The 22889-nt window shown below is 36.7% G+C and overlaps 1 protein-coding gene across 4 annotated transcripts in view; it reads right to left on the bottom strand.

Annotated features, from left to right (window-relative positions):
* The window catches only part of pparg (peroxisome proliferator-activated receptor gamma), a 34223-nt gene that overhangs the window by 8363 nt on the left and 2971 nt on the right, over window positions 1-22889 (bottom strand). Inside the window, exons 1-4 of one of the 4 annotated variants that reach the window (XM_027140766.2) lie at window positions 17247-17397; window positions 5851-6375; window positions 5245-5414; window positions 2142-2280 (exon numbers count right to left, since the gene is read on the bottom strand). In XM_027140766.2, the coding sequence (XP_026996567.1) occupies window positions 2142-2280; window positions 5245-5414; window positions 5851-6373 (832 nt within the window). In that variant the 5' untranslated portion in view covers window positions 6374-6375; window positions 17247-17397. Of the gene's footprint in view, window positions 1-2141; window positions 2281-5244; window positions 5415-5850; window positions 6376-12545; window positions 12638-15177; window positions 15430-17246; window positions 17398-22889 lie in introns of those variants that run through there. The other 3 variants (XM_027140764.2, XM_027140765.2, XM_027140763.2) reach the window with 3 other exon arrangements.

The raw sequence follows: 22889 nt of genomic DNA on the forward strand, positions 1-22889 counted from the left end.
TGACTTACACTTATACTGTTTTAGTTGTCAGTGTTCTCCTTGTATAAAATCCATCAAACAGTTGTACCTATACCATTCAGCCATTAACTTAACAATAAAACCACTGACAGGTGAAGTGAAAATAACACTGATTATCTCATTGGGTGGGATATACATTCGACAGAACGTGATCCGTCAGTTCTAGATGAATAAATGACTGGGTCAGTGACTGGGTCAGAATGGTGTAGCTTTTCCAAACAGCAGGTCTTGTGTGGTGTCCCCAGTATGCAGTGTTTAGGACTTACCAAAAGTGGTCCAAGAAAGGACAACCAGTGAGCAAATGACAGGATCTTGGGGTCGAAAGGTACTTTGATTTCGCAGCAAAGCTACTGTAGCGCTACTTTAACTGCTACACTACAAAATCTGTTCAGGAAAGGTCTGAGGAACATGACAAAGGATTCAGGATGTTGACTTGACCTCTATATTCCCCAAATATCAATCTGATCTAGCTTCTGTGGGATGTGAATGGACAAACAAAAGTCTGATCAACTTACAGGACTCAATGGAACTGATTCTAATGTCTTGGTGCCTTGACCGGTGACAACTGTTTTGGCAGCACAAGGTGGACTATTAATGTTATGGCTGATCGATGTCCTTAAACCCATTGTTATTGACTTAATATTATTAAGACTATAGGTCTTAATAATATTTACTTCAAGCTTTCTCCCTTAGCTGTCAGTTATTTACACAGCACATTGCATATCAAATCCTTTTATTATTCTATAGAATTTGTTGTCATATTTTTATAACAGATTCCCAACATCCAAACCTGCAGGCAGACAACATTATGTGTCTTGCAGGATCCCGTACGTCCTTACATCCTATACATGTGACCACCTTGAACTGTTGTGCAACAAAGGCAGAAATGTCAAGTTTGCTTTTCTTGTGTTTACTACTATTGTTCTCATGTTTCACATTTGTAAAAGCAATGCATTTGCAATATAATCTGGCTCTAACATTGTTATTTAACATTTATCTTTAACTGTCTTGTTAACTGAATGCAACAGTAACAAATTAGCTTGAATGTGCCTCAGCAGGTCCTTCCTGCAAAGAGATTTGTCTAATTCAGCTGATAAATTTAGAGTATTTTAAGAGAGAACATCTAGCTATAATGTTGTTTAAAGGTCAGCTAAACCTGCTACAACAGCATGGCTGATGGCACCTTTCACAGAACAGTTACCGATATTAGAATAGTACTGTTTTGTTTTGAGGTTGCAGGGGTGTGAATGAGGGTGCTACGTGTCAAGGAAAGTCTGTTTCAGAGTCATGTGGCGGCACACGTTTAAGCGCTCTGCACGCTCTGACATTAAAGCCACAGTCGATGCAGCTGGCAACCACAAAGAGGAAGCAATGAGAGGAGCAGGCCAAAGTGCTGCTGCCTCACTGCTACAGCAACATGCCATGAACGTGTGCCTCGGGCGGAAATAGTTTTCTCTGAAGCAGAGGTCCCTTCCAGCAAAGGAATAGCTTTTATCCAAAATGGCAATGCCACTAATGCTGAAACTAAGCAAAGTGACTAATTTTAGCAATATAATCAGTTTTGGCTAAAATATTAAACCGTGCTTTCATTTTTTCATTTACAGTGTTGTTTTATTTTTATTTGATTCTATTTACATTTTTACACTAACCTAATTATGTTTGTACTTTTATTTTAATTCTTGTTTATTCCAATGCACTGCTTTTTCATACATTAATTTTAATTCCTATTGTAATGTCCAGCACTGACTTACTACAGTACTTACCATGACAAGTGCTCTATAAGTAGTTTATTTGTTTGTAATTACTACTATTTAACTCAAAATTCAGATTTCTGTAAAATCATTGAACATAACCAAAAACATGCCATCTGTCTTTCACAGACAGATGGCATTTGATTGGCATTGCAATTGACCAATCACAGATTTTTTTCTTCACTGAATTGAGAAAAAATGTACATGGAAATGCAGCCACACCAAAGTAAGCACTACCAGTGAGATAGCCGTGGCCTGTAAATGTACGATATACAGTACATTTGACAGCCTGTAGGTTTGGGAAATTTAAGGCTAAGACCTGGTCAGTGGGGCATTAATTACAACAGAACATAAAGTAAAACCGAATCTCACCATTATGTGACATTCCCACCATCAGGCACTTCTGAAAGCGACAGTACTGGCACTTGTTGCGACTTTTCTTGTGGATGCGGCAGTGCAGGTCACAATGATCGTAGACTAGCTTTAGGCGAATTGTACGGCGAAAGAACCCCTGAGAAGACAAGTGAGGGTTAGTAAGAATTTGTTGAGCTCAAATTTGCAGACAATAAACTTGGAACGTTAACAAAACATGATATGTATTTTTAAATCATCAAATAACATTTGTAAAATATTGACTTAAACTTGATATTGTAATAATACACAAATCAATAACCCCGATGTCCCCTCAAAAACTATAGTACACCATGTTAACCAAGTGTTGGTAATTTATAAATTCTCCCAGTGATGAACATGGTGTGAGTTTGTGAGGAACAAACCCTACACTGAAACACTATAATATAATGGTTAACTAAAGCAATGGGAAAGTTGAGTGGGTTTAAGATTTATTTTTGTTCTCAAATAAAAGCACAAATGAAATCATCAATGGAAAAGAAAAGTCTAGATGCCCCTTTTAAAACGGCTGTTTTTTCTTTTGTGATGTAAAAAATTAAACCCAAGTACATCATGTCAGAACCAGTGAAAAACTTACCCGAAACTTATTGGGGGAAAAAATAGAAAAGTTACAAAACACTGGTGTAAGTGTACACATCCTTTTAAAATTTGGGATGTTCACCAATCAATCATTTTTCAATTATTGTATATACTAGGGAAACCATACAAATCTTCATCAACAAATACAGAAAACAGAGCACTACAGTGACAAAATATTGTCAAGATGTTACCCATGCTACTAGCTCATACCCAAGAAGACTGCTGAGGTAAATAAAATCATTAAAGGCATGAGCACTTATGCAACTAGATTTTTTTATTTTTCCTTTTGTCCCTAAAAACAGTTCTGTAAGTAAAGTTTTTCACTTAATTTTTTTTTAGGATTTGTCTTGGTTATATTTTTTACATCACAAAAACCAGGGGTGTGTAAACTTTAACAGGGGTGTGTAAACTTTTTTTTTACTGTATCTATTATATATTCCTTATTCCATACATACATGTTTTAAGCTGGGATTGCCCAATCTTGCTGAAGGTGCGTGATTTCACCTATCAGCTGATTCTGGCCTTCAATCAGCTATAAGGAGTGGCTCCTGCTTGATTGAAAAGAAAACCTGCAGTAATTCCGCCCTTTTGCGGATAAGATTGGACACCTGAGCTTTAAGCCCAAAGTCAGAGAGCAAGGCCATTATTCACTCAAAGATAAGGGGGCTCGTGATAGGCAATGTTTATCTTAACACTCAGCAGAATCTTAAGGATTGGACTTTGGACAGAACATAATTGTATTTTCTCACCTATTTACCGATCTGTCTTTCTGTCTGTCTGTCTGTCTATCTATCCATCCTCCACTCATCCACCCACCTATCTAACTACCTACCTAAGTACTGTATCTACCTATCTACCTGGCTGTGTGTCCATTTGAACATGTAGTCCTCCAGGGTCATATCAGTATTTTTGTATACTCTCTATAGTTTCTCAGCTTTCGTTTGTATTCCAGGCTCCATCAGATTTTTCATTTTAAAGCATCGACTTACATTTCAGGAGTTGGAGACAATCACTGAATCTCACCAACATCCTCCATGTTTTTGAATCGTTTACAAACGTAATGAATTTAGATTAACAAATTCTAACGCTAATAGAATGCAAGCAGAAAAATAAAAGTTTTACTTATGTTAATAATAATAATAACAACATTTCCCCCCACATTACACAGGATTATTTACAAAGGAATAAATTCCCTTGTCCGTTTTACTGATCATTATTTTACGGAAATTTCTATTAGAATTCTACTAAACAATCTACGGAATGTCTTAATAGCACCAATCTGTGTCTACAAAAAGCATAGGAAACATTATAAAATGGAGAGGATGTTTTCCATGTACCTTCTGTCCGCATCGATCGCTTTATTGTTATTTTTAGCAGCATTACGGTCTATAAATAGAATGAGGAAGTTGGACCGAATAACACTCCACCCAAAATGGCTTTTGTATTTTAGAACAATTTGTGTATTAACCTGGTTGGCTGAACCTAACACCAGGCATTGTTCAGGATGAGAGTAAAGGATAAAAATTATGCTTAGGTATTGTCTTACTGTACCAGGTGTATCAGGAGAAATACACCCTTCCAAAAAAAACCCCTAAGAAACCCATGTCAATCAAAGTTTCCTGTAACATATACAATTCAACTCGATATTGTGATAGTACACGAATCATCAACAAATCATGACCCATGTGTTTTCCCCTCCCAAACTGTACAAGATCATTCTGAACAAGTGTGAGTAATTTCATTTACACTCAGGTTGGCATACTATTCAGTTTTCTAAAGGTGTAACAAACCCACACACTTACCTGTCTACCTACTTTAACAAACCCCCGTGTCTAGAGTGTGTGGAATGGAAATGTAAGCGAGAAGTCTAGTTCACCCACTCACATGATTATTCTTATTCAGACACATCTTTCTGCCCATATGTATTTCTCTGAATGGAAACTTGCATTGGGGCTTTTGTGGTTCTAGTGACAGACGGAGGAAAGATATCCAGACACCTTTTGACCTTGTCTACATGTCTGGGTGAGAAATGAAAGTTTAATTTAGCTGAATGACAAAAAGGGAGATTTTTTTGGGGGCACTCGCTGCTCATAAAAGAGTAAATGATATTATGAGTAGATGATGTTCATCTGTAGTTTAGATAAGTTATATATAGAGAATATATTTGCATCTTGTTATGAACAGTTACAACTGCATCCAATTCTTAGAACAATGACAAAACAGCACTGATATGTACTGTATGCAGAAATGACAGATTCATATATACAGTACAGAACTGTAGTGTCATCAAAATCACATTTATTGTACAGCTATTGAAACTCTTCCTACTTGGGTTAGAGTCCTGCATCTAATGATACTAAACTATGATCTTAGGACTAATGTGTGGCTTTATTCTGTCTTTAAGATGCTAACTGGTATTTGTTTTCAGCTCAGTAATACACAATCCTATGATATTTGTCAGAAGGAATTCATTATTCATTAGTACCTTGCATCCCTCACAGGCGTGAACACCGTAGTGGAATCCTGAAGCTTTGTCCCCACACACACGACACTCGATGTTTAAAACCGAGGTGGAAGGATCTTCGGGCTGTTTCGTGAATGTCATGCTGTTTTCTGCATACAGTGGTGGAGACTCAGGCTCAAGCTTAATCAAACCTGATCGAAAGACCACAACATACTGGATGAGGAGTAGAATAACGTCTTACAAACTCGAAACAAGATACATATGGATTTCAAAAGCTATTTTTGCAAACTTTTACAAAGCTTTGTGGTCATCATTCATACAGAAATCTGCTTTGATTTATGAACATATCCATCTATCAACATATGCTCATTTGTGAAAGGAAAACTTTTTTTTTTTAGTTTGGTTTGGCTTACAAATAGCATTTACAAACATTTTTTTACTACATATAGGATTCTATAAAGTAAAGAGGAAATTTCTATGACAAGAATTCAGAATTATTTTCTGTGATAAACAAGAACAGGCTTAATCCGTTACCAAAAGCAGCTAAATGCGAAACGAAACGCATTTACTCAGAGAAAAAAATACTGTTGTTTTTAATAGTAATGAAAAAGTAGACATGGTGCATACTTTGGGTTTCATGTACTTTGTAGTTGTCTTCCTGAGTTCTGTAGCTGCTCTCCTGTGGTCTATAGCTGATATCTTGTGCTCTGTAGCTGCTTTCTTGTGGTCTATACCCACTCTCTTGTGCTCTATAGCTGCTCTCTTGTGCTCTATAGCTGTTCTCTTGTGCTCTATAGCTTGTCTCTTGTGCTCTATAGCTGTTCTCTTGTGTGCTATAGCTGTTCTCTTGTACTCTATAGCTGATCTCTTGTGGTCTATAGCTGTTCTCTTGCAGTCTGTAGTTGTTCTCATGGGCTCTATAGTTGTTCTCTTGGGATCTGTAGTTGTACATGTGCGTCAGATCCATCATGTGCGTCGTCTCGCCCTGGCCTGGGCTGGGAGCGTACTCGATGCCAGAGATGGGTGTATAGTCATTGAGCGTGGAAAAAGGCTTCATGTCCAGAGAGTGTGAGCTGTCATCAAGTCCCTCCAGGTCCAGAGTGCTTAGACCAAATCCCATGGGCCAGGAAAACGTCTGTGTGTCCACCATATCTACCCAAGAGACAGAAACACAGATTTAGAACGAGGCAAAAGGCGATGAGGCAAAAGGCAACAGAACAGAACTGAACCAATTTATTATTCCCTCTCTCTGAACCCTTAGTCATCTCGTCATCTTTTCTTTTTTTCTTTAAGCATGCTCAGATATGCTACAGTGTGAGTAATAATTTGTGCTATCAGACTAAAGTTTCCATCCATCTTAGACCAGCTTATAGATAACAGAATCAATGAAACTGTATCTATAAACAAGTAGTTACATTGCTAGTTTTAAATCAGTTCAACATTTAACCCTAATACTGCATGGAGACAAAGAAAAGCAAAGAAGAGCACTGAGTTGCTTAAGATGATTGTTGCTGTCCCATGTGGCCTCACAGTTCATGAAAACAGCCTGAGGTCTGCCACTGACGCAAGTACCAAGGCCTTGGCCTAACACTGTGTGAGCACTGGAAAGTGAGAGAAAGCATACAGAGAGAGATAGAGAAAGAGAGACAGACAGACAGAGATAGCATGAGCATTTCAGCACGTGTATATTCTGTGAAATGCTGAAAGACTAGGTGACTGAGGCAACATTTTGGCCAAAGGACTAAAATAAGAAGAAAATTATCTTAAAAACAACTATAAAAGAGCAAAAGATTTACTTTAATGTTCCACAGAAGTTCCAATGAACCCCAATCAATAATTATAACTAGGGTGATGTCTGTAAAGGATTTGTTGCAAATTCATACGTTTAATACATTTGAAAACAGACTTTATTTAATGTTCCATTAAAAACTGTTTCAGGGAGTTTTACATGTAAGGTTAGTTTGTGAGGAACAAAATTTGTAGCTGTCATGCTTTATTTTGGGAGGTTTACTACATAAAAATGAAAAGCTTCCGTTAAAAAATATAGGGGTAGATCACTGAGGATATGGGGTAGATCTTACACTACAAAGCATACCTTAAACTCCAGAGTGCACTCATAGTAAAGAGGACAGGGTTGAATATAAACTGAAGTCTGGCATTATTTGTATTTCCTTATCAGCAATCAATAAACAAACAAACAAACAAACAAACAAATAAATTTATTGCCCAAAGTCCCTCCATATCGATCATCAACATTTTACACAATCAAAGCAGGCAATTGTGTAAAGAACTGCTTTTATAGCCAGATAGCCGTGCATCTGTATGTCCCATGAGGGATTTATAAAGTTTAGCAAAAAAAAAAAATCTTGTTTTTAACTTTATCTCCATGGGAATTTTATTGTAGAATCTATGCTGGAGCAAAAAACAAAAGACAAAAAACAGTCCAGGTATCAAACTGGACCCTAGAGTGACCAATATATTTTTTCAATAATCCCAAAGTAGCCAAATTGTTGACATGGTTCCCAGCAATGTTCCCAAAATATCTATACGATGAAAATATATTTCAAGTCTTCTCCTAGCCTTCAGTGTATGAAGCTGAGGAAAAAAGGCCAGGTGTCAAATTGAACTTAACCAGTGCCCACTGTATTTCTTCAATATACCAAAAATAGCTAAATTGTTGATACGGTTCCCAGCAGTGTTCCCAAAATACCTATACGCTGCAAACATCCTCTGCTCAACGACTTATTTTTTCCCTTCTCACCTTCATGGAATGCGAATGAATGAATGGAATCTCTACAGAATCACCTGGGCACGCTTCTGCTGAGCTTTTTGAGGAAATGCTGGGCAATAAGAACAGTCTATTCTTAGCACTGCCATGACTTTTCGTCCCTAACGTGTCCACTCCGAAAAGTAGTAAACATGTTGCTCACAAGGCTTTTGCTCCACTTGGAAAAACAGGGAAGATACAGAGTCAAACTTTTGGTTTGGTGAGACACATCCTCCCTTTCACTCAATCTACTTTCTCAGTGGTGATCTTTAGTCATCACATTCTGGTGGAAACCACAGGCTTATCATTCGATGGGCAAATTTAAAAAAACGCATAAAAAGAAATGATAAAATTGTATTTGGTTAGCTGTTCTTTCCAACAAGGTCAGCTAAATAAAGAGGCTCTCATGTTGGCTCATGTCTTATAAGACTTGCCTGTGTGGGCACTGAAGTGACGGTAACAAAACATTATTAACAAAGCAAGATGAAGGAAATGCAGCTTGTGTTAACAACAGATAATAAACACTGTGGGTTCTGTCCCAGTCAAGCCTGATCTTGCAGTGTTCAGAAGACAGATAGATGGTTTGACACTAGGATTTGGGGTCAGTCACAGACTTAAAATAACAAACTTGTGAGCCAGTTTTATTATTGACCGACTTGGTTGACTCGAATGATCAGTTACATCTGATATGATGCAATAATAGTTAAATCAGAGTCACACCAGAAGTTCGAGATTGCTAGCCATCTGGTCAACCATAAACTAAAGGAAAAAAAAACAAAAGAAAAAAAAAAAACAGTAAAAGATTCAAATTTTGATATACAATCTAATCTACATTCCTCTCTAATTGTGTACTATGCTCATTTTTATGGTAAAATGTATGTCCGGGTTAATATAACACTGCTAAAATGTGTGCTCATGTTGTCTGTGCTGCCATACAATGGACGATCTATCAACCTGAACGTGGTAATATGTCAATCATTACTCTCAGAGTGAATTTATGAAAGTTTATTGATGGGAATGGAATGTAGGTAGGCTTGGTCTCAGCAGATTAGATCTGCTATGCACTGCAGCAACTTGGTGTGTATGGAGAATACACAGTTTAACGTAGGTAATCATACTGATATTAAGAAACATAGAAATAAACCCCTGCAGCAGCAGAACTAAAAAGGTGGTGCTCAAGAGAAGGAGGATAAGGAGCAATATCTCTTGCTGAACACTGAGACCAAGCCTGGGAGTTTAGCTGAGATAATAAAGGGTTATGTAGATGGGAAAGCACGGCGGATAGGCCACGGCGAACCAATCCTCGCAAAGGTTGAATTTCATGACTGAACTAGACATGGGTAAAAGTTTCGAAACTTCGTCTAATTCTATTCAGAAAGCAACAAAAGGACAGCATTTTCTAAGGTTCCTTGTTTAAAAGAAGCTCTGCATGTGTACTTCCTGGATAAGATAATCCCAGACACAATTTTCTGGAAAAAATATATTCAAATAAAAACACTCTCAAAACCGACTGAAATAACTAACAACATTTTTGTAAATTGTGAAAGAGGTAATTAGTTAGTAATTACAACAACAGTGTTTCTAGAGTCTCCAAGTAAAGAAACATTCCTGTACAAATTCGGAGTGTGAGACAATATTCGTTGAGGGCTCTGCTTCTGTTCATGCAAGAAAGTTATGGAAAAGAGTTGCTCACGGAGTGTGATGTGAAATCTTTTCCACAGGGACAGTATTGCAACAGAAATGTAATGTTTTCCATTAATATTTCCTAAGAGCCATAATGGCCAAGCCAAGGCAAAGGAGTAACAAAAATATTTTTCATTTTATATTCAAAGATATTAATCTCCCACACTGATGTATATATTGTTATTAATGTGCATTGGTAATGTTAAACTGTCAGGATTGTATCACTTGAAGATGGTAATGGACTGCTTCATGCCAGAAAAGTTTCTTGAATAAATACATAAAAACAAGAAAAGCATCGACATCAAATTATTTGCTGTTAAATGATTGGAAGTGGATTGTTCTAGCCAACACCAGCAGCAACAGAGACTGTACCAAAAAACACTAGCCTGAAGACTGGGGCTGATTTCTTTCTAGCTGTGTCTATAGGCTCAATCACTGTATTATTCACAGCAGTCATGTCAAGTAAGGAGAATTTGTTTAAGCTTGCTTTGCTGACATTTGCGAACTAGATCAATGGAGTTGCGCAGCATTGTGCTGCATTAAGAACTTTCATGTGAAAGAAAAAAGCATTGTAATAAGCATTATTAGCATTGAATTTCTTCCTCAGTCATTAATTCCATCCATCTATTTTCTCTACTGCTTATTCTACACAGGGTTATGGGCAGCCTGGAGCCTGAAGAGACTCAGGGTACAAAGTGGAAGACTATTTTAGGGATGCCAAACAGCCTAAAATGCAAGTCTCTGGACTAGGGGAGGAAACTGGAGTACCCAGAGGAAACACCTGAAGCACAGGGAGAATGTGGAAACTCTGCAAACACAAGAGAGACACAGGAATCAAGCCCCTGACCTTGGTGCGTGTGAAATTTGCTAACTGCTAAGCCATCCTGTCCCTCCATTTTGTTTGTTTGTTTGTTTTACAAAATGCCTTTTTGGAGCTAGCAAAAGAAAATTGGTCACCAAAAGCAAAATTGGAAGTGCTTATAGTTGGAGGGATGGAATACTCCTTCTCTGATGTGAATCACAGATACACTAGCCAATCATGGGCATCAGTAAGCTCATGCATGGAAGGAGGTAGATTAATGTTTTCCCTGCAAACCTATCTTTCAAAGGACATAAACGTTCAAACTCCTTCCCTGTTAGCAGTCATATGACAGTGAGGAGCAGGTCAGGAAATGGCAGATTAGCAAATTAGGGTAGGGAAATGTAAAAAAATGTTTCACGCTTATGATGTACAAACTACATAAAGATCCAAGGAACAGAACAGTAACTTTTGCATGACTTGAACTAAAGATTTGGCTAATGGCAAGTGTAGTTTTCTTTTGTTTAAATAACTTGCTATTCTTGCTATTCATAATTACAATCATAAAATATCAGGAAGCACAAATATGTGAAGTATATAACTTTTTCAGTGAGTGACAGTGTTCCTGTGTGTAATTATTATAGAATTATGCCTATATTGATATCCGTGCTATAAGGCAAACCCTAATAAGCTTTAAAATCTAATAACACAACCCTTTAAACTTAAAGATGCCCTGCCACACGTATTTCATTACTTTTGTGGTAATATCTGAAGTTTACCATGGACTCTGTAACATTTTTTTGTGGAAAAAATGCCTTGGTTACCTTGTTTCAAGCCATTCTAGTGTGGTATAGAAAGCCTGCAGGGAGACTCAGCTCGATTTGCGCCAGTTCTCATTAATATCCAATGAGCTATGCTGCTTGGCTCCAATTGACTAACCGCTAGGATATGAGAGCATGACTATTCATTCACCCAGCGCAATATGTAGCCTAGGCTAGAGGAACTTTGTTTACAATCACCTGGAATTGTGGCAGAATGGCTTCTTCAGGTATATTGACGTTCAGACACCCTTGCTGTATAGGAAACTCACTGAGCTACATGAATTCTGTGGGCGCGGTCTCAAGTGGAAGAGCTCATGTATAGTAATGAGCTCGATCAATTCCATGTCACACTGAGCAGCTTTTCTAACTGACCTGATTTCTCCGCTTATTTCTTTTCAGTGGCTAGAACTGACAGGGGAGGTAGCAGTTCATTTTCACATTCCCGACACAACACAAACACATATGGACCTAACACATATCAAAAAGTAAAAACGGTTTTGTGTGGAAGGGCACCTTTAAAGTTTCCATGCTTCTGTAAAGCTGATTTGAAAATTTTTTTTAAAAGCGCTATAAAAATAAAATGAACTGAATTAATAGCTTCATACAGTAATGCTGACTTAGAGATCGGCAGAACAATTCGTTTTTACTTCTCCAACTGCAAAAATGACCAACCCTCACTATTGTGTCTGACAAAAATGATTGTCTACATTATACGAAAGGATTCTTTGTGACAGGAAATAATTTAGTTCATTTTGTTAAAAAATAAACATAGCAAACATACCAGTAAAAGGTTGTTTAGAAAACTTTACATACTTGTCTGGCACTGCTTTAGGAGTGCGGTGCCAGTTGTACAGTTGAGCTGCAGCTCAGTAGCAGATCCTATGCTTTTGTTAGTATATGATTATTTTGTGCATTTAGTCGTGAGCCATTCTTTTCTTCCTGAAAAAACGCTTTATCAATGTTCACTTCTTTAACAGCTCTGACTTGCCTGAATTCAACTCCCTCACTTCTAAGAGTAGATCAAACAACCAAACCTAAAAGTAAAAATGAATGGATTTTTAAAAATCTAAAAAGTACTCGAAAGTGTCAGTTATGTTGACATAGCACTTACAAAACACTTTCCAGCTTGTCAGTAGACTTTTTTTACCTTCTTGCAATAAATAGAAAAAATACAGAGATAAACACATTCCGACATGAACTAAAGACTCAGACAAGCCTCCACTAAATAAAATTAAACGAAAATTTCACTTACCAAACTGGCATAATTCAGAAATCTTCTAAGTATATGTATGAGGTTGCAAATCACGCTGAATCACTGATGTCTCCGTGTCTCGTGGTAAAGGAGCAATCGTGAGTGCACAAGAAGAAGAACCTGACTGACGGCATTCAGCAACATCTACACATTCATCAGTTGAGTGAAAACGCACTGGTCTTCCTGGTGGAATTTCTCAAAAGTCACCACCGTGAAACATTAAAGTCGCAACACTATCACAGAGAAATGTCTATTGCTAAGCATCTAAAATGCTTATTTAATTGCTGTGTGATTCTGTCTCGCAGTAAAATCAGAATCTACGGGACATACGTTGGGCTACAGGTGGCTAGATATAGACAGCGTAATACACCTGTAATATATACAGTACGTTTGTTATTATATGATTTGACCGGGAGAAAATTACAAAATCACTCCAAGAATATTTTCTTACAAAATGCTGCTTGTGTTTGCTTAAGAGTAATTACGATATGAATCGCTGTTATATGCCTGCGGTAATCCTTTCTGTCTGACTTCTTATAATATATGTATGAGCTCACTGATGTCATTTAACCTTTCTCTTTTATTCCAAAAAGCTTTTGTTTGCATAAGGGTATGTCTGGGTTATCCAGCCGACACGGTTTTGCTTGGAATTACGTTCTCTTTCTTTCTTTCTTTCTTTCTTTCTTTCTTTCTTTCTTTCTTAGAAGTGAACATTGATAAAGCGTTTTTTCAGAAAGAAAAGAATGGCTCACAACTAAATGCACAAAATAATTAATTCCTTTTTTTAATTGTTTGTGCGTGGTACATGTTTGTAGGTGTTGGTTGGCACTGAGTAAGGTGGAGGTTCAAACCTATGTAGCCACCTTTGTGTGACCATATTGTGTGCATGCGCATAAGTAGGAATCAAAGTGTTTTTTTTTTCCACACTGACTCTTATAGACACACTCTGGTTTCTCAGAAAAACACAGAACATGACTTACGATTATAGAGTACGGCTGTCGGTGCAACACTTTTATCAGAAAAGGCCATGACCTCGAGGCTTTGTCATAGCAAGCTGCAGAAAGAGAAATGTGACTTCCTGACATCAGTGCCAGAGTGAGTGGCAGAAAACTCTTCCCCTCTGCTGTTGTCTCTGCTGTGCCCTCTCGCTTTGAGACTGAACCCAGACAATAAAGCTGTCACGCCACCCACACGGCTACTACTGAACTTACTAGGCACACATTGATGCAGCAATTATAATACACAGGTTTAAAATCACATTCTGTTTGCTATGGATTTTTCTAGCTTGGCACACGTGAACTCTGATTTTTTTGGTGTGATTACTCAGAAAAGTCTCTCCTCACTGGGGAACTCCTAAAGCAGATTTATCAGTTTTACTCCATGATTTAGACAAAAATGTTTAAAATTCATTAAACCCATTTTAATGTTCATAAAAATACAACAAAATAGTTCTAGGTAAATATACTTTTAAAAATAATAATAATAATAATAAAAAAACTATAATAATTCTCCTTCTCTGATGCTAATACGCTGAACTGCTGGGGAGAAACATCTTACTTCCATGTTTTGAAATGAATCAGGCAACAGGATGCATTTTTAGGCGTTTTGATGAGTCCGATGTATAAAAATCAGGAAACAGGCACTCTCGATTTCTGTAAAAGTTTTCTTAGCATATGAGTTACAGATAAGATACAAGAGAGAAGGAGGATGAAGTTTTTGAAGTAAAATGATCGCTAATCAAAAACAAAAAAGATAGACAGGAATATATATAAAAATAAAAATTATGTATGTATGTATGTATGTATATATATATATATATAAAATATATTTCATAAAATAGCAATAATATAATATAAATTCTTATGTTCAGTGGCATGTTCAGTAACAGGATACAAGAAGTGCACACACATACAAAATATAACATAACAAAAAAACTAATAAATTAATAAATAATAATAATAATTTGCAATGCAATTATATATAATACATTTAGTAAAGAAATCAAGCAAATCTGTTAATACACTTATATTTTTATTGCAAACGATTTTATTGAAAAACGATCTAGCACCAACTAGAAAAAAATGTATCTGATAAATTTATCTTTGTCTCACTCTAAGTTTGTAAGACAAATCTCAGCTTACATCAGCTGCTTCACCACACAAGAGCCTTGGCCTTTGATATAGCATGAATTCAGTCTCAACACAACACAAAAGCAGACATAAGTCCATAAATATAAAGATTTGGGTATTTATTGGAACATTTGTTAATTTCCTAAATTTCCAAATAGTGAGTTAATTGCAATAATATAATCAGAGAAGAAAAAAGGTTCAGCTCAGAGCTGATAAAATAAAAACCTTATGGTGGAATTACACAAATACGTAACCATATAGTGTCTAAACAAGTGTTACCTCTGACCAGACCAAAACATCCAGGGTAGTCAGTGTGGCTACTTGACTGTTATTAATGTCCGAAATTTAATTCATTTATTAGTAGTAGTGTTAAATCTACTGATTCCTCACATGCCACAGTGTGGGTGGTTTGAATCTTGAATCAGTTCACAGATCAGAGAGTGAAAACCAGCTAAAACTAACATTTAAATCAAACGATAAGGATCTAAAAGGATCTTACTCACCCCAAAACTCAAGGTTTGAGCCTCGTGCCAATTAACTGAATTTCTTGGTGATACTGAGCTTCGTAATCACTGAAGATAACTTTGGTAACTGGTCAAGTGGTTCTACCAAATTGAACAGGAACTTGATTTTTACACTGCATGGCCTCAGCAAAAGTGCAGACAGCTAACCATCATGTGGTTGTGCTGTGAGGTGATCGGCTAGCCAGATGACTTCCTGTTGCTTCACCCGCTGCTTTTCTGCTTTCCACTTCTCTTTACAGAAAGCTGGATGGATCACTTCTTCCCCTGGATAAATTTATAACACGAAGCTGACGTAACAAGATGCTTTCTCTACACCGTGACATTTTCAGTGTCACTACTGAGAGGCCCTGACCTCAGATCCTATGATCATGACAGTCATGTTGACCGATAGTAGCTTTACTATCAGATTTTTTTTGTACAGTATGTGTGTGTGTGTGTTTGTTTGTGTGTGTGTGTTTGATTTGGTTCTGTGTTTGTTATTACAAAACTCTTATAGTGAAATATGTTGCATTTGTGCCATAACCATGTTTAAACGATTCGAAAAGCACTTTTACCAAGTTAACAGACACATTTCATTCCTACTGGAAAAATGATTCCATATATTACACACGTGCCACACTAAGCATTTGCAAATACTGGCAATAAAGATCATGTTATTGAACACACACAGTATTATATTAAGTTACACACCAAAATACCACAAATACGCTGATTAAAAAAAAAAAGAATCTATTCAAGCAGGATGCATTTATAGCCAACATCACTGCTTCTAGATAATAATAGATAACAAAGCCTTCTCCATTTAAAATGAACCATTTTCTGCTAAACGGTTTTGTGCTAAAACTAGGTTTTGTCCAGGGAACATGGCATGTGTCTTTCACACAGACAGCATTTTGTAATAACAAGCCTGCAGTAGTCTGCAGTCTGGTGCACCCAACTTCACCCAGACTGAGAAACAAAAAAAAAAACAAAAGATTGCATGACTTTTAGAGAATATGGATAATATGTCATGTAAACCACTTATCTAAATTAATTAAATAGGTACAAGCTACAATTCCAGGAACACTAAATCTGCTGTTATCCTGTTCTAGATCATTCCACCATGTTGGGTAACTTAGCATAATTTGTCCAGTGGGTGTTGCCAAAAATAAGAGGGCTTGTTACACGAATATATATGTGTAAAAATTTGGTAAAATCCAGTCTCGTCAGCTGTGTCCCAAATGACTAAGCACTTGCACTAAGCACTTTACTGTTTAGTGTACGAAGTACACTAAAGGGGGAGTATCGTCTCAAATGTGAAACTACACTGGAAGTATAAACCGATTTCCAGTCAATGTTCGGTGGCCATCATAAAAAATTATACTTTTTCAATGCCCCTTTCCTTTTGTGTAAGAAAGCTACAACGGTTGAAGTGTCATTCCACTCGCTGTTTATTAGGTTGAATAAGTGCGTCATCGGCGTGCTTCGAGTGCACTTCCACTTGTTAGAATTTCCACTGTTAACTTGCTACAATTTTTACTACAAAATGGCAGAGAATATTGCAAACTGAAATTTGGGATGCACCTATTGCCAATAATTTTAATCCTTTTTTGTGAGGTAATTTTTTTTTTTCAGTTTGTGTTTTAGTGTGAAATTAAGTTAATACAATTCAGGTACTCTTCCCTACCAATAGAAAAGCTGTCATTAACATTAGAAAAGTGGAAAGAAAAAAGTGAAAAGTACAAACTTTCCACAAAAGTACAAACTTTCCACAACAGCTGACTGGACATTTACAGAATGCAATTCAAGCAAATGATCCTGAGCTAGTTAATCAGCTGCTGTAGACCACAAAGCAACGTCTCACACACACACACACGCATGCACACACACACACACACGCATGCACACACACACACACGCACACACACACATTTATGCAAGCACATTGCAACTCCTCTAACGTTCTAGCACATGACTAATTATGATCTCATGCTTTTGAATCCAAATCCCTGGAGAAAACATTAAAACATGCACAAGTACATGAGGACGGATGTTAAGCAATCGGTTACCTGAACATTCTCTCCAGACCCTTGATGACAAATCAGATTTGCTGCAAACACCCTTTCTGATGAGTATGTTGGACACCGCAATCTTTATTGTGTAGCTCCTTGGGAATTTGCTCTTGCACAATATCGGAGGACATGAACTTTCCTCCAATTGCTTTTAATAGGCATGAGTTAACAGTTGATGTCTCTCCTGAGGTTTCCCGCGCTTCCTCAGCTTCCTCAGCGGATAAGAAAGGGGCTTATGCGAGTCAACGTGGCCTCAAACCTTGCGCACTAGAGTAGGGATCTTCCCTCTTTCCTCGAGGTGGACAGGAAAAAGGAGGGACGCACAGCGGGGGATTCACAGTGCTGACCAAAACCATGTGGCCATGCTGTTCCTGTCCAAACACTCTGAGAAAGGTCAGCTTGCTGAATGATGTAGATGACACTCCCTAAGTGCAGCAAATATGTTTACTATCATTTCCGACAATTCTGTACAAATGTCAGCCTTTTGAGAATGCATTTTATGTACTTTATGAAACATTATGTACTATTTGGTAGGCAAACATGTCAAGTGTTTCCCAGTCACAGCAGGCCTGGCGTCAAGATGAAGCTCTTTAATAACCTCCAGCCTAATTAAACGGCATTTTATATAACTGATATAACTGATGCATACATTCAATCTTAGGTTTGTTATTGGACCTTCCTATATTATATTTTCATCATTCCTATATGATAATTTTAGATTTTCTCTATTTCTAATAATTCTAGATTTTTCTCTCTTTAAATTCCTCCTTTTTTGTTGTTGTTATATTTTGTATATGTGTGTGTGCGCTTGATGAATCCTGTTACTGAACGTGCCACTGTAACATAAGAATTTCCCAATATTCTATCTATCTATCTATCTATCTATCTATCTATCTATCTATCTATCTATCTATCTATCTATCTATCTATCTATCTATCTATCTATCCTGTACATACATACATTATGGCATATGTAAATTCTATTTTTTTTTTAATTTTTACTTCACAGTTGGACAAGTACTTCACTGCTTATATCTTTGTATTTGCCAAATAACATTTGTACCTGAGAGATATAATAAATAAATAAAAATAAAAAGAATGGACATATTTTGTTCTAATTTAATCCACTGACGTATTTCAAATACATACACTGCCAATGTGTGTGATGTTCGCTCACTGTCTTCTCTCTCTCTCTCTCTCTCTCTCTCTCTCTCTCTCTTTATCACTCTCTCTCTGTCGCTCTCTCACTCTTTTTTAATGCAACACTGATTAGTTCATTAGAATCATTATTTCCAATGAAAGAGAATGAAGGCTCCAACAGGGCGTCTTCATATCTTCACAGAAACACCTTTTTAAATTGCGTCTGCAGTTATTAAAGTGATAAAAGACAGGGATTAGTGTTATAAACCCTGTGACGTTTTACACTCTCTGAGAGTTCACAAAATCCGCCACATGGATTAATTTCATTTCAGCTGTTAATTGTGGGTTTTGTTAGGGTGTGGGTTTTGTTTGGGGGATTTGACCACAAATGGTTCAATTACTTTAACTCAGTTACTTTATATTGTAGGATACATGCACACATCAAAATAACCAAAGCAAAAGGGAGTTCAATTAGAAAGAGTAATATGATGAAAACCATCACAATACTGGTATTCTTTCTTTCTATCTTTCTTTCTTTCTTACTTTCTTTCAGTGTTCAGATTTATGTGTTGCAACTTGTGAGAAACCCATCAGATGTTGTAGCTGAATTATTTGTGTCTATAATGCACCTCGTGCCTCTTGTTATTCATATTCTATTCATATTCAGTACTATTGTATTTGTAATTATATATTATACTTTTTAAATATATTTTCTATACATTTTCCCCATTCATACCTGTATTCTGCTGTTATTAATCTGCTTTTTTCCTTTTGATTTTTACCATCATTTGTTCATTCATTTTCTACCGCTTATCCGAACTACTAGGTGTGAGGTGAACGTGCTAACCACTAAGCCACCAAGATTTTATTTTTACCAATAAAATCCAAATTACAATTTTACTTTAAAAAAAATCAGAATTCAATAGAATTAGCAGATCATAGGGTTTAGCAAAAGAATGGCCAGTATAAAGAGGTAGACTTTTTATTTTATTAGCATATCTGGAATTTATGCTATACACTTGATTTGTTTGATGCTTAAACAAACAAACAAACAAACAAACAAACAAACAAACAAACAAACAAATAGCAGTTTCTTTTAGACTATCAGGGCATGAGTGGAATTGAAAAAATGCAATTCTGTCCCTTTTTACTTCATCCCTTTCAGCCAGACCTTAAATTGCTATAATTGTGTTTCAAACCTTCATATAGTATAAAAAAACAATATGAAGGGATTTCCCTGTATGCTACAGATATCTCTTATTTTTTTCTCTCTCTTGTCTGCCACATAAGGGTTCATCATTGATCTTCATATTTGATTTGGCACAGGTTTTAGCTGGATGCCAGGCTACAGTCCACTGAGACCGCACTGACTTGTACAACCACCAGCGTCCGGGTCAGTTCCCTAATCGAGAATCCAACCTGGGCCATGGCAATGAAAGCACGGGACCCCGGCCACTAGAGCGTTGATCTTTAATTTACTTAATACATAAATCGGAGAACATCCTAATGAAATTGCTGCATTAATTCAATATGTTTAACATACTGACATAATGACTTATAGATCTCTTGTTCTGAGTACTGATGATGTCCTGTAAGCACACAATATTGAGTCATAATGATATCATTATAAGGTGATACAAAGCTTCGTCTCGCCTGTTGCGAGACAAGGCTAGGAGCCTATATCAGTTGAATTAGGAGTTTCATATCAGTTGAATTATACTGCAGCAAATAAATCTGTTACAGCGAGTGCACTAAATGGCATGATAGGGCTCAGGTCACTTTCACTAACTCATTTCATCTGATATTAATTGTTTCCTTCTTTAATCCTGACACCAAGATGGTTTTGGGAACCATACTGTACGTCACACGCCAATATACTTTCACAGCGTTTGTCTCATCTCTGCACATGCACATGTACTGTACTGAAATTCTACTGTATGTGCTAACTTAAAAAAGAAATGATCGCACTTAATTGATGTTTGTTACTAAGTTCAATTCAATTCAATTTATTTCGATTCAATTCATATTCGATTGACTCAAATAATAAGCAGCTTCACATAAGGATAGAAACAGAATAACAATTGTAAAGTTTAAAGTTTAACATTAAGTAACTATATATCTCAAAACTCGCTCAGAAGTAATTTAATGTTATTAAATTAATGTAGGCACATTTAATCATCATTGACTGAAGTGCTTCAAATTTTGATGTGCTTTATATAATTACAAATAAAACCAGAAGTGTGCAGCATGCACATAATCCACTCACTAAAGACTTTCGGCATGTAAGACGTTAGAGCAAACGTGTTTCAAATCTTAGCATCGAATGATGTTTTAACACACACAGTCAGGTACACCGATTCAAAACCTCACATCACACACACACACACACACACACACACGCACACAAACATGCGCCCACAAGCACACTTAACCCGATGATCTTTTATTTATGTACATCTATTGCCATATTTCATAGTGCTGTAAAACCCAAAAAGGAAAAAATTCAAACACTGAATGGAAACCACACACCACAGGTGCACATCTGCACTTATCTGAAAATCTTTTTTATGAGCAAGCTGCAACACCGTAGCCTCTCAGCATTTCTAATTAAGGTAAGGGGAAGATGGGTATTAATCAGTATAGTTTTTTTTATTAACTGTTTCAGTGGATAAAAAATAAATAAATCTGGGGCGTATGTATGTACAGTATGTATGTATGTATGTATGTATGTACTGTATGTACAGTATGTACAGTATGTAAAGTATATATGTATGAATATATGTATGTATGTACTGTATGTATGTATGTATTCTATCTATCTATCTATCTATCTATCTATCTATCTATCTATCTATCTATCTATCTATCTATCTATCTATCTATCTATCTATCTATCTATCTATCTATCTATCTATCTACACCTACCTTAAATAGGTTGATACAAAACAGCTAATAGATCTAGCAAAATAGATATGTCAGTATGCCGTCTTATAACTTAAAACACACTTTGTGTCGGTTGAAAAAAAAAAATAAAAAGGAAAAAACAACCTACAATTCAGATTTCATGCAACTCTTTCATCTGAACCTGGCTTGTAGCTGCGGTTGTCTGAAGTTTTCTGCTGATACAGATATTTTTGATGGTTGCTACTATCTTTTGTTGAGGATTTTTAAGGCAGCATATTATGATTATTTAAATAAAATACAACAACACGAATTTACTAGCAAGCAAAGCCAAGAACAGGCTGTTGATTTAACACTAACGTCTGTGTGTATCTGCTGAGAGAAGCAATACACCCGAATTTGAAATGTAAAAATGCCAAGTAGGTCGTTTTGGTCTTTGAAGTCTATAGCATTTTAAACTTGCCTGATACAGCAAACGACCATTCGTGAACACAGTGACTACTGAAATATCTCAAGCGTTTTAGGTGGTTCTGCTCAAACAAGTCTGGTGTACAGCCAGTATTTTGCACACTAGTGAAAAAAACCCAAATACATCACGTTATTTAAAAGCTACCCTTATAGGAAACATTTCCTTGTACCTGTTAAACCGATTCATCCGAGTTTCATAGATATGTTAAAAGCTAACTTAGAAACGCAGACGTTTCTGATCGAATATGTATTCGTAGGACACAGGAATGTTTCATATTCAATTCATCAACCCTAATAAAGTTGATAAAACTGTGCCATGAGATCATATACACAACACAGTGACACAATAACCACCTGAAGCTTTATTAAATATTAGCCCCATATTATCAAAGCATCACTGTTTCGAAGAACATTACAATATGCTTACCTGTCTCTGTCCACAACAGGCGATGTTTAAGCAAAATATTCGACATGAACGCTCTATCTGCCATTTTCTTTAATTTTTTAATCTTTTCCGAAAACTACGTCGCCTTTGAACGAGGCGACTTTGTCTTGCTAGCATAAATGCACGAGCGAAAGATAACCCAGGTGCCTACATAGGCAGCCTCCTCCCAAATGGAACACAGGGACAGTGACAGGATTCACTAAATATCAAGGTATGTAACTAATTATGGTGACATGCATAACAGCAAGAGCATCAGAGCTGCCTAATCAGCTAAATATCAGTCCACTGATGTGTTCAGGAAGTTGTTATAGTCGGGAGGATTGGGATTAAGAACCAGTAGACTACTATTTACACTTTACACTATGGTAGCGACATGGTTTTTTCCGACATTTTTTTCCCCTTCTTATTCAAGATGGAAAAAAGGCTTTTCTTGTTTAAATGTCTGCACTCTAACCCCATCCTGAAACTCATATTTAAAACAAAGGCCACACTAGACGAGTCACAACCACCCACTTACTGCCATTTCACCAGCATGTATTCGCAATTTCAAAGAAAAATCGCACAATCTGCTGATGCCAGCAAAGCAAGCAACTTGAGGTTTGTTTTAGTGGCGGTTTTCTACTAGAATGTGTCCGAATGTAAACACTACTTCCCTCAGATCAATCCGCTGCACATTTATAACAACA

This window comes from Tachysurus fulvidraco, chromosome 2 (genome assembly GCF_022655615.1).
Source record: "Tachysurus fulvidraco isolate hzauxx_2018 chromosome 2, HZAU_PFXX_2.0, whole genome shotgun sequence".
Classification (NCBI taxonomy): Eukaryota; Metazoa; Chordata; class Actinopteri; order Siluriformes; family Bagridae; genus Tachysurus; species Tachysurus fulvidraco.